The sequence below is a fragment of the Dipteris shenzhenensis genome, chromosome 23 (assembly GCF_047967505.1).
Source record: "Dipteris shenzhenensis isolate YYH24624 ecotype China chromosome 23, Dip_SZ_1.0, whole genome shotgun sequence".
Classification (NCBI taxonomy): Eukaryota; Viridiplantae; Streptophyta; class Polypodiopsida; order Gleicheniales; family Dipteridaceae; genus Dipteris; species Dipteris shenzhenensis.
This window is the reverse complement of record NC_141618.1, coordinates 9,942,531-9,955,697: the sequence shown is the minus strand read 5'-3', so window position 1 is coordinate 9,955,697 and position 13,167 is coordinate 9,942,531. Positions and strand designations below refer to the sequence as shown.

Here is a 13,167-nt window from a genome sequence, read left to right as displayed (position 1 = left end):
TAGCACTCAGATTTGGGGCAGTTTGTGAGAGAGAGTTCATCAGTTTTCTCCAGCACCCTGCTGTGATTTGTATTGCTCCCTTGGAGCCATTTTCTGCCCACCATTTGGTGGATGAATATACTCTCTCTCTCCGTCTATATTTATTTTTGAGTGTGTGTGTTTGTTGCATCTGTGATCATCTATCTGAGTTGAGTGTGTAAGAGTTGGAGAGATCTTGGGTGGAGGTTTGAGTGATTCATTCCCTCCTAATTTTTAACAGTCATCGCTTAGAGGAATTAGCTTCGGTGCCTGAAGGATTGTACCTAGATTAGAGATTCAGGTTTAGGCAGGCGTCTGGAGGATTCCATCTAGGTGGGAGGCTAGGGTTCAAGCAGGTACACGACACTCTGAACTCTTTACCTCTTTAAGTTCATTATCATGGCCAATAGATATCAAATCCTAAAATTTGGTGAGACTAGCAAGCTCGACGGGACCAATTATCCGTTGTGGAAAATGAAGGTTTGGAGCCACTTAGTGTTGAGGGAGTCGTGGGGGATTGCGATGGGAACAGAGTTGTTGCCTCAGGCTACCCCAACCACATTGATGACGATGTTGGCAGTGGTGATTCTAGCGGACCCCCTTTTAGTGAGGTCATGGCAGATTTAGGATGCAGAAGCCTTGGCTATTGTTGTGGGTATGACGATGGATATGGTGCTTCCTCACATACAAATGGTGAACTCTTCTTTTGAGGCTTGGACAAGGTCGAGGGATATGTATGGGCTCAACAACGAGGGGAGAATCTCAGATCTTGAGACAGAGCTGTACGGCATGAGGATGGATGAAGGGGATTTGGTATAGGAATACATCAGATGAAGGTTGTGTGGGATCAGCTGGCGGCAATTGGTCAAAGGATGAGCTCGACTAGGATGGCTCTTGCTTGGAATGCTTCCCTGGAGCTATAGTAGTTTTGTGACTAGAATGATTGGACGGCAGAGGACGGCGCCTGTGACTTTTGAGGAGCTGGTTCCATTGCTCTTGCAACAAGAAGCTCAGGAAAAGAAGTACGATGGTACGGATAAGGATGATAAGTCCCTAATAGATCAGGACAGGAGCAAAGGCAAGGGCAACGGTAAGCCTGGCAAAGGCAAGCCCAAATCTAATGAAGGAGCAGACTCTTTCGATGAAGACACCAAGAAGAAGAGAAAGAAAGAGAAGAAGTGCTTCTATTGCGATGAGCCAGGACATTTTGTGAAGGATTGCCAAAAGAAGAAGGCTAATCAGTAGAAGAAGGGTGCCAGCTCAGAGTCAAATGAGTTAGCTCACTTGGTGGTGACTGAGAAACTTTTCTTGGTGGCAACTCCGAGTGCTGCTGAGATTACGTACGTGGACCGCGGTTTACTGTTAGGATGTTTGACATTGAGGATTGGTTAGGAGAGGAGATAGAAAACTTTGTGAAGGTGATGGACAATGATGAGTGCTTGGAACTATCTGGGTGCTTGGCTGTTGTTGCTGAAGCATAAGGGAATTCTTCGATAGGACCTGAGGACTCAGGGTCAGATGGTGGCTGTGACTCAGAAGAGACAGCAACACATAACCACCACAGTCCAGGTATCCGTTTAGCTTGGGATATGATGTCTCGGGTATGTTGTTTGATTGTAGACCTAGCCAGATGGAGGACGGGTTGAAATAGACCTTGAGAACTTGGTGCCTAGAGGACTTCAGGCTGTTCACCCATCATGAGGGGGACAGCTGGAGGATGCTGGTACCTGGAGTGCTCGAGTTTGAAGGCGGGTTCCTAAGTGAAGGTGGTGGTGCCATCATGTGCTGCCAAGGATGGCTGGAGCTTCTTCATTGACGGGGCTAGATCTGGCCAATGTGGGTCTGCGAGAGGGGGTGGGGTTAGTCACCTCCCCACCTGTGAGCCCCCATATGAGGAGTGCGTCGGGGGGGTGGACCATAGATTGATAGTAGGCATGGGGCTGCCACATGGGCTGCCATGTGGGCAGCAGAGAGAGAGAGAGAGAGAGAGAGAGAGAGGAGATTCCTTACAGAGGAGAACCTCCATGGTGGGCAGGTCTGGTAGAGTCTATCCACAAATGGAAAGGGCAGATCTGGGCAGGGTTCCCAGCAAGTGACTGCGTGGACAGCACAGAGAGAGAGAGAGAGAGAGAGAGAGCAGATTCCTTACAGAGGAGAGTCTGTACGGTGGGCAGATCTGGTGGAGGCTATCCACAAATGGAAAGGGCAGATCTGGGCAGGGCTCCCAGCAAGTGACTGCGTGGACAAGGCACTGATGTCAGCATGTGTACAGGCTGTTTGTATGTGATCTTGGACCCGGAACAAGGCTGGAATGATACGGAACAAAGGCAGGAAGAAGGAAGGCACACAGGTTCAGCAGGGTTTGGAAGGCTTATGGGCAGCTCTTGAGACTTGGACAGCTATACAAAGCTGCAACTGCAGGGGCAATGGCTGGAAGCCAGGTGGCCACGCAGGGCAGCAAGAGCCCAGGGGGGCGTTTTAGCCCCCACCCTCCAGTCATCTGTAGGCAGCAAGCTGAGTCGGTTGGTAGGGGCAGGAATAGTCAGCTATTTTGGAGCAGGGGTTTCCCCCTATAAAAGGGAGCCATTTGGGCCTCCTTTGGCATCACTTGGAGCAGCCAGTTCAAGAGAAGGAAGGAGCAGCAAGAGGGCTTCCTTGGGCCTACATCGAGGAGGTGAAGGAGACCTATAAGTGCTGCAGACTTAGCTCAAAGTGGCAGCCCATCTAGGCTGTATCCAGACAGCAAGGTGGAAGGGATTTTTGGACAGAGAGTCTACATAAGCTGAGTGGAGCACGCGGGCTCAGAGATATATATGTGCCAGGCATATACTAGGAGAACATTTTGGTATAGTATTGTGTCCAGTTTGTGGACGGACGGAAATTTATAAGTTTGCTTCTGTATTTGTCTTGATGCATAATCTATTTGCTGGCTTGCACACACATGAATAGTTGTGAAGTACAAACGTGTTATGAAGCTTGATTCCATAGTGAAACACTTCCGCGTGTAATTCCTGGGCTCATTTATCAGTCTTCCGCTGCAGGATAACCTCAGGTGGGATTTCATGTTCTAACATCTCTTGCATGACCGGCTCCTGGTCTCTATCTTGTTTCACTGCACTTAGTCTCTTGAGAATGTCCAGTAGATGAAACTGTTGCAAGCAAATGACCAAGATTCAACTATGCATTTACAAAGCAAACCAAGAAGTATGCCACTGCTGTGCTAATCGTTTTGAAGACTCCATGGCTAGGCTGGGGAATCTCTTAGCATCCATCTCCTGTACATGTGACTGTGTGGAAGAGGGCATCAACTGCATAGTCCATATAGTTGGCCTATGTGGGACCAATAATAATGGTGTTGTAGTTACTGTGTTCCAAAGGATCGCCCATCTTTGAGGATAGGGGTGATAGTGATAGTCAACAATGTAAGGGGGAAACCTGCACATAAAACATGGTTGAAGAAGTGGACCAGGAGAGGAGCCAGGGTCCTCGGTGCCTGTGAGATGTGCTCAGCCATAGGTCTATGTTCCGGAGCTCTCCCGTGTAGTAATCATTGAATGCATTGAGCACCATTCGTTTGGTGAAGAATGTAGATGTGGTGGGTTGAGGATCTTGTGGAGAGGGGAGTGGAGGCTGGTTGGGGATACAGTATAGTGAGTGGGTGTGTGAGTACTGAGTGTTTGGGGAGGTGATGGGCGTGAGTTCCCGGCAACCAAGAATTCTCTTCCAAGCCTCGTTGCAGTCCTTATCCAAGAACATGCAGTAGGATGTATCCTTGGCTCGTCCGTAGTGAGCCTGTTTTTTTTGTGATGAGTCAACCGTTGCCCTAATTCAGGGCTTATTTCTCAAGTCCTGGTTCATGATGTAAGTGAAAATTTCTCATTCCACTTCACCCTTGCAGATTCTATTTTGACTTTTGTACGTGTGCAAGTTTTAGAGAGTTGTAAGGTCGTAGGCGTTGTACAAGAAATCACAGACTGAAATGCAGCATCTGATTGATGTTTGGAAACTGCAATTGTACAAAATGGCCTGTTTTGTTGGTTAGATATTTTTAGACTGTTTGTATTGTAATACGGCTTATCCTGTTCTGTTTATTGTTTGCAGATAGTATAAAGGAAAAGTTGAGGGTAGCTGTAAAGGTGAGACCGGTTGGATCATGTAACACGCTCCTTTTGTTTTTGCGTTTCCCATTCTCTTTTGCTTCATTACTTAAGGTCCAATTTTCAATACCGATTCAGGCTGGAAAATATCTTGAAATGAAGATGCTAAAAATGCAGGACAATCCTGATCTTGTTCCTGCTCTTCTACGATTAGCTGTTAATGATGCTGCAACGCATGACAAGGTGCTGTTTTGTGATAGACCATTATTTATACGATGCACCTTGGTGAATGTTTTGAGTGATATGTTGTTTTAGTTCTGTGTCTGTCTAAAAGGTCAATGCTGGCCTTATTTATCAGGCTTCAAAATCTGGTGGAGCAAATGGGTCAATCCACTTCAGGTATGAGGGATGTAAACCTTACTGTCCTAGTGACTTTAGAAGCTACCATGGATAACTTTTAGGGTTTCTTATTGCTCCATATCCTGCAGTTCAGAGTTGAACCGTCCAGAAAACAAGGATCTTGTCACAGCAGTGCAGTTATTGGACCTTGTAAAGAAAGACATAGATGCCGGGTCAAAGGGAGGCCCAATAGCCTGGGCAGATCTTATTCAACTCGCAGGTATTAAGAGCTTACATTGGGCCAGGAATTTCTGGTGCCAAAGATATAGGAGGCTATCTCAACAGTTGCAATATGTATACATATGTTAACTCTGCTGATTGCTCTAGATGTATCTGCATGAACAGGCCAATCAGCAACAAAAAGAACTTTCATCAATGCTGCCATCAGCAAATGTGGTGGGAATGTAGAGAAGGGAGAAAGTCTGTATAACGCATATGGATCTACTGGGCAGGTCAGTTCTTTGTGATTTGAAGAACCCATGGTGTAGTGCTTTTCCTCTGCTGTCACATTATGGACATTAGAATCCCTCGTTCCCTTCATGGTTTTTTGAAGACTTCTGTCCTTAAGATTTTGGTCCCTTGCAGTGGGGGCTGTTTGAAAAGCAGCTTGGACGTTCCGATGCTTCAGAGCCAGATCCAGAAGGGAGAGTTCTCCTGTGGGACCAGGCATCAGTTGCCGATATAAAAGCAAGGTTTGACCAGTTAGGTCTCAAATCACGGCAGGTAATGAATGACTTCTATCTATTGGAAAGGCAAAATACTGAACACATTCCTCCCTGATTGTATCACATTGGATAGTTGGAACACCTATAGGTAGTGTAAACGCGTGGAAGGTAATGGCTAAATTTAAGTTTGGAGCTCGAATACTAGTTAACATCATTTTTTCTTGCTTGACCCTCTCTTTTTGTTAAAATGTGTTCCTTTTTCTTTTCCTCTCTCTCTCTCTCTCTCTCTCTTTGCCTTGTGAAAATATTCTAGTCTTATGAAGGTTTCTGTAGAAAAGAGGGGTGTAGGATAGCGGAAGGGAGGCGTGAGAAAGTGGGAAGAATGGGGAGGGAGATGGAAAGGGGTTGGGGTGTGAGAGAGAAAGGATCATTGTTACCAAGGAATGCCATTCTCCCTTCCTTCCCAAATGGGTGGAACAATTCCCACTCTAGAAGGCAACCCGGAATGCCGAGAACATTCTTGGAATGTTTATAGGGACTGTTCATGCCCCCATTGCCTCATCCACCCTGATGTCCTGATGATGATGATGATGATGATGATGATGATGATGAGATTGATATATAGTCGTCCACCAACATGACTATGTTGCTCTTAGGACTTGCTCTTAGGACTTAGTACTAGCATTCTGCATTTTTTGCATTTTGCATTGGTGTAGATGCTCGTTTAGCAGCTCCACTACCACAGCTCGTTTGTACCAGGGTTTTCAGAGTCTCATAGACCCATCGGTCTTCCGAAGACTTAAATAAACTTTCTTTCTTTCTTTCTACCCATTTGGTTTGAGATGGACCATTAGTCTTAGGATGGTATGCAGTGCTAGGGATGAGTAAAGTCTCTGTTGCTGTAAATAGTTCGTGCCAGAAATAACCCATAAATTTTGCAGCTCTATCACCGATGATTTCCTGAGGGAATCCATGATTGCTTAAACACTTGATGAATGAATTGCCAAGCACCTGTGATGCTGAATACCAGGTCTTAGTGGGCATGAGATGGGCTTGTTTTGTCAGCCTATCCACTGCAACATAGACATTGTCCCATCCTCTATCTATAGAAGGCAATCCCATGATGAAATCCATTGTTGTGTGTGTCCATTTGCGCTGTAGAATGGGTAATGGCTGCAACAAGCCTGCTGGTAGTTTTCTGTCCACTTTATTTTGCTGGCATGCAAGCATTTAGCAACATGTTTGACTACATCTCTCCACAGACCTTCCCTAAAGAAACTCTGCCTTATCCTCTCATACGTCTTTGTGACACCCATATGTCTTGCCATAGGGGAAGAATGCATTTCCCTCAACACCAACACCTTTAGTGTGAGTCTGGAATTAAGTAAATTTTGTTCCGCAACCACAACACCCCATTATGCAATCTAAAGTCAGGATGATCTTGACATGAGGGCTCCTATAATTTGGAAAAGATGGCTGCTGTCTTTGAATTCTGCATGCACTCTTCTTGAATGCCATGTATTCAATCCGGGCAAATGATAGAAATTGCAGACAATGATCAAGTCTACATCCTAGAAAAAGCATTTGTAACCACATTTTCTTTCCCTTCTCTGTACTCAATGTCAAAATCATAGGACTGCACTGAAGCCAACCATCTCTTTTGCTTGGCTGACAAGTTGGGCTACGTGAAGAAAATATGAGTGTTCTATAATCAGTTTTGAAATTGATTTTGCTTCCATACAAGTAATGATGCCACTTTTTGAATGCACATTGGATGGCTAACATTTCCTGGTAAAAAAACATGGTAGGTAAGCTCTTTGGCATCAAATTTTCTGCTTTCAAAAGCTAGTACACCAATCCTTTGCCACTAGCAACTGCCTCCACAATCAATTGTCGTAAGAAATCAGGGCATACCAACACAGGTGTAGTTTGTGCAAACTGAGATGCGCTTTTTTTGACCACAAACATGCATCCCTCTTCAAGAGGTCTGTAAGAGGAGCTGCCCTCTTGGCACATTTCTGTACAAATCGTATGTAGGAGGAGGCAAGACCCGAAAAGCCTCTCAGCTGGGTGGGATTTAGTGGATGCGGCCATTCCCTCATGCATTTCACCTTTGTAGGGGTTTCACCCGAATTCCATCTCTTCTCACAACAACGTACATTTGTTGCCTTTACATAGAGTTGATGCAGCCTCAAATTTTCCAGCACTTATTTGACATGCTCAATGTGCTCCTATGCCGTAAATGAGGATGTCATCAAAGAAAGGAAGCACATATTGGAAGAGAAGTGGCTGTAATATTTTGCTTGAAAGGTGGCAATTAGTCACCTAAATGGCATCATTTGAAATCATACAAACCCCTTTCTGTACAAAAGGTTGTTTTGTGCTCAATCAGCCTCTTTCACTCTGATCTGCTGATAGCGCGATCTGCTGCCTAACAGCCTGTTCTTGCTATCCAGATGGCAGCCTGCATGATGCCCATGTGGCAGCCCTTCTCTCCACGTCAGATCAGCCCCCGTGGCACCCCCTCTCTGCCCATGTGGCATTCTCTCCCCCAATAAACGCTGCTGGTACACCTCTTCCATGTCCCCCCTCGTATGGAGGCTCATAGGTGGGGAGGTGACCATGACAATCCTAAGAGTCCCAACATTCTTCTTTTAGCATATCCCCCTATGCTCGGGTGTCCATTTCTCGTCACACTTAAAGCGTAGATTTGCCCTCTTTCTGCTGTCCATGATGACTCTGTATGCTGTTTAATGTCTGATTTTTCTGTTTACAACATTCAGCTTCGCGTATTAAGATGCCTATAAGGCCTTGCCTAAGGCATTCTGCTATTTGACATTGTTGGGCACCTAGGAAATGGGGCTGCTACAGCCTTTCTATCATGCCACTCAAGCACCTTAGGCTTCTTCTCAGCCTTCAATGCAGTCCCTATGTAGGCTGCCTATAGCCAGTTGTACCTGCTAGCATACTTGGGCTGGAATACTCGATGATCTTGGCAGCTCGTTCAATGGTTTGGGTCTCGTGAGCCCTCAATCGGAGGTCAGGTAAGGATACAAGCCTTGAATGAAACACAACAAAATTTCCCTCTCTCTGATATATCATGTACAAAGAGGGCAATCCTGGAAAAACACTGCAAATACTCCTGAACTGAGCTGGTCTGTGATAATGAATAAAAATCAGTGAAGTACTGCTCTAGTACTAGTGGAAATACAAAACTAAAGACCATCAACCCTTGAAATTGTGCCCATGTGGTGGGTCTTTATAGAGAGTCCCTTATGTATTGCCATCGTGTGTGAGCATAGTCTTGCAAAATGCATCCATGCAAATTTGTTTGGCCTCTTATCCTGTTTGGGGTAGAAGTGAGAATGATCTTCTAGCTTTGTGAGCCATTCCTCCAGCTCATTGGGAGAGTGTGTGTTACCCTTAAACTTCCCTTTATCAGGTTTTTTGATCCGTACTCTGACCACCTGGAAGGCTGCATCAAGTTATAGAGAATAGCCCAAACTGTGCTAACACGATAAGATGTGAAACCGATGGCTTGCTCCGGATCATCTGAGCAAGAAGTAGAACATGCGCAGGACCAGTATGGCACAAATAGATCTGCCCCCCCAAACGGGACTGTCATACTTCCCAACTAGTCGGACGAGAGTCGAATAGAAGAGACTGAGCCTTGGAGTCCTGAAAATGGGACTTAAAGCAGTGACGCCCGAGTCTGGGAAGTGCACCATAGCCTTTAGTCAAAAGAGCCTGCATGGATGGTCTTATTGTGAAGATCGGGCTTAAGAGGACATAGTTAGTGTTAGAAAATACCCAACAGAGGGTACACGTAGCAGAAGACTTATAGTAATGCCCAGGAGCTCACACAGTGTGGTGTGGGTGTGGAATCACAAACTTCTTTACTTATGTGCATTCAATAGATGTGCAGACTCATCAATAGACAATGAACCAGCCAGATATAGAAACCACCAAAATATATATTTCCGTCCAAAACTATGGACACAATACAAGAGAGAGAGATCCAGAGTCCCACCAATGGTGTGGTCCTCTGATCTTACCACAAGATACTTCTCCTATCTGCTGGCTATCTCTAGACTCGAGCCCGCGTGCTCCACCTCGAGCTTCTGTAGACTTTCTGTCCAGATCCCTTCCACCTTGCTGTCTTTGCACCAGCCTAGGTGGGCAGCACTCTGAGCTAGGTCTGCAGCTCTACAGCTCTCTTGTCACCTTCTGGATAGAGACCCATAAGTGGCTGATTTGCTGCTCCTTCTGCTCCCTGAACTGCTGCACCTCCTGCCATATCTGCGCCTCTGCCAGGTCCTCTTCCCAGCCACGTGTCCTGCGCCGTACTTCTGCCCATAACAGCTCTAGATGTGCTGCCCACATGACAGCCATGATGCTGTCTATGTGGCAGCTCCTTTCTTTCTTTTTCTGTTGGGTACTGCCCTAGGTCTCCCTCCCCCATGCTCTCCTCATATGGGGGCTTACAGATGGGGAGGTGACCTTTCCAACACCCCCTCTCACCGACACATTTCAGCCCAATGCCAACACGTCGATGAAGATGCTCCAGTAACTTCCTGGTCGTAGTCCTCTGGAACCTTTCGGTGTCGAAATCTTTTCCTGGCTTTTCATCCAGTGGCTCCTGCTCCACCAGGTGCGGTTCCGCTTCCGCACACCATCCTGGTACACAGGTCCATCTTTGGTAGCACCTCCTGGCACCACCTCCTTCAGTCACGTTCCCGCCTTTGAACTCGAGCAATCCAGCCGTCATGATTTTCCAGTCGTCCCCCTCATAATGAGTGAACAACCTGGAGTCTTCCAGGCACCATGCTCTGAGGGTCTGTTTCATCTCGCTGAGTTCTCAAGCAGGTACTCTTCTGGCTTCAGTACTCTTTGTCCATCACCTTCTAGCAATCTGCGTCCAAGATTTGAAGAAGCACCAATACTTCCCCTTCTACCTTCGAAGAAGGCTAATTCCTTCCAATCTCTTATCACCTGAGACAAATGAAGAGCAGAGTCTCTCCACAGCATGCTATAAAGGCTCAAATGCAGAATATCAAATACATACGAGACTGTTGTACTGCCTAAATGTTCGCTCTGAAAGTAAACCCTGTACCTAAATGAGGCACCCGCCAAGAGCCTGTGTAATCCTGTAGTGTCCCCTTCTGAACTCTAGCATCCATCTGACCATGAGACCCCAGGGCTTTCCATGGAATCCACCCTCGTGTCAGTGTCAACAGCCACACACTTGGAAGGTACCAAGCGCTCCATGCTGTCCTTCACCTTCACAAAAGCATCTGACTCCTCGTCGACCCACATCTCTATGTCAGACATCTTTACTGTGATTTTTGGATCAACATATCTGACCTCGGTAACACTCGGTGATGTCACCAGGAACAACTCTTCGATTACCACATTTGCTTTGGTCTTTCCGTCTGAATCTGACTCAGACTCCTGTTTCTTTTTCTGATCCGCCTTTTTCTTTCTGCAGTCCTTTGTAAAATGTCCGGGTGTATCACAATAGAAACACTTCTTCTTTTGCTTCCTCTTCGAAGTCCCCTCGTCGTTAGAGTCGTCTTTATTGGACTTGCCACCGTTAGGCTTGCCCTTTCCTTTGCCAGCAGAATCCTTCACCAGCATCGCCTTGTCATCTTTATCCTCGTTGTAGAGCTTCTCCGGAGCTTCCTCCTGTAGCAGTAATGGACACAACTCCTCAAACATCAGAGGTTTGGTCCTCTGTCCTGCTGTCACAGCCGTAACAAAGCTCTTGAAACTCCGAGGCAGTCTCCTCAGTACCATCAAGGCCAGATGGCATGAGTCTGTCTTTTTACCAATTGCTGCCAGCTGATCCCTCACCACCTTGACCTTTGTCAAATGGCTATGTACCGTATCTCCTTCTTCCATATCAAGATTGTAGAGTTGATGCTGAAGAAGCACGATCCGAGAGGTATTGTTTGTCTCGTACAGATCCTTCAGGGTGGCCCACGCCTCTACTGATGTCTCGGCCAGCTGGATATGCGGAAGAACGGAGTCCGCCGTAGTCCCTATGATTATTGCCAGGGCATGGGCATCTCTATCTTCCTAGGCTTCAAGCTCCTGTCTGTCTAGTGCCATGAGTACCTCCCCTTTATTGTCCACCATGTCCTCTGGCTTCGACTCCTCTCCCGTGGTCAGCTTCCACAACTTTCGAGCCACTAAATGACTCCGGACCTTCACTCTCCAGATCGGGTAATTAGTCCCGCCAGGTTCCCAGACTCCCCAAAGTTAGGAATAGTGAAAGAGAGAAAACTGGAGGAGGAGGAAGGGAAAGCAGGGGCTGAAGAGGCTGTAGAGGTCGACATCTCTGCTGTTTATACCACACAGCAAAGTCAACCAAACTCAATTTCAGTAAAACAGAACTCTGAACGCACCTGACTGAACCTGAGTCACCCTCCTTCTCGCAAGGGCACAATCCTCCAGTCGTGGAAGTCGATTCCCCAGTCATCCTTCAGCAAGGTCCCTGCCTTCAGGCTCCCACACCAGTGAGCCTCCTACTTGGGCTCTGATACCATGTTAGAAAATACCCAACAGAGGGTACACGTAGCGGAAGACTTATAGTAATGCCCAGGAGCTCACACAGTGTGGTGTGGTTGTGGTATCACAAACTTCTTTACTTATGTGCATTCAATAGATGTGCAGACTCATCAATAGACAATGAACCAGCCAGATATAGAAACCACCAAAATATATATTTCCGTCCAAAACTATGGACACAATACAAGAGAGATAGATCCAGAGTCCCACCAAGGGTGTGGTCCTCTGATCTTACCACAAGGTACTTCTCCTATCTGCTGGCTATCTCTAGACTCGAGCCCGCGTGCTCCACCTCGAGCTTCTGTAGACTTTCCGTCCAGATCCCTTCCACCTTACTGTCCTTGCACCAGCCTAGGTGGGCAGCACTCTGAGCTAGGTCTGCAGCTCTACAGCTCTCTTGATAGAGACCCACAAGTGGCTGATCTGCTGCTCCTTCTGCTCCCTGAACTGCTGCACCTCCTGCCATATCTGCGCGTCTACCAGGTCCTCTTCCCAGCCACGTGTCCTGCGCCGTACTTCTGCCCATAACAGCTCTAGATGTGCTGCCCACATGACAGCCATGATGCTGTCTATGTGGCAGCTCCTTTCTTTCTTATTCTCTTGGGTACTGCCCTAGGTCTCCCTCCCCCATGCTCTCCTCATATGGGGGCTTACAGATGGGGAGGTGACCCTTCAACAGTTAGGGACTTTGGAATCATGACATTCAGACAGTGCAAGCTACCATGATTGGCCTTGACCTTGTCTATGACACTAGAGACAGAGGGTGTTTAGAGGAGTTGATACACTCAAACACGCAAATGGTTTTCAGGTTGGGGACTCTATATGCATAGACTTTCACCATTTTAGTATAGCCTTGAGGCCCCATCGGCTCTGCTCACTTATCATAGGTGAACCAAGTCATTGGAGAGGACCTCCTACAGCTCCACACATACAGGATGTGGCTAGCACCCATGAGCTTTCAGTAAAACTCAGCCTCTATTAAGATCATTGCCTGCAAATTTCAGATGGTTTATCGATCCCCCTTGCTATACTCAAATCTATCTCTCACGTGTATTGAGGATCTTGATTGGGTAGTTTCGAGTATCTTCTCATCAACTATGTACTAAGACATGGTGGACAAAGAGCATCCCATGTGATATGCAGGAGGTTGGGACAGAGGAGGTCTTTGCATTTAGTTGTCCTGTGTAGATCTATCGATAGCATCACTATCCATTCAAGAATGGATTTGGACCACTCATAGATTTCTTGGCCCATCCTGATCAGTTACCCATGGTGACTTTCCTACTGGAGGCGTAGCGACATAAAGAGCAACTCCTATGAGTGCAAAGGAGAGACTAGGAGGGCCCATCAAAGTCTAGACAAAGAACTCTCACATATTCTTTCTTGGTGACTCTCACAGATTCTTTCTTGGTGACTCG

General features: G+C 46.7%; 1 protein-coding gene across 3 annotated transcripts in view; it reads left to right on the top strand.

Annotated features, from left to right (window-relative positions):
- TL29 (ascorbate peroxidase 4) overlaps positions 1-13,167 on the top strand; it is a 41,229-nt gene that overhangs the window by 13,748 nt on the left and 14,314 nt on the right. For all 3 annotated transcript variants that reach the window (XM_087394507.1, XM_087394508.1, XM_087394506.1), the window contains exons 4-9: positions 4,120-4,154; positions 4,293-4,358; positions 4,474-4,514; positions 4,604-4,734; positions 4,860-4,966; positions 5,100-5,237. In XM_087394507.1, coding sequence (XP_087250633.1) covers positions 4,120-4,154; positions 4,293-4,358; positions 4,474-4,514; positions 4,604-4,734; positions 4,860-4,966; positions 5,100-5,237 — 518 coding nt within the window. The remainder of the gene's footprint in view (positions 1-4,119; positions 4,155-4,292; positions 4,359-4,473; positions 4,515-4,603; positions 4,735-4,859; positions 4,967-5,099; positions 5,238-13,167) is intronic.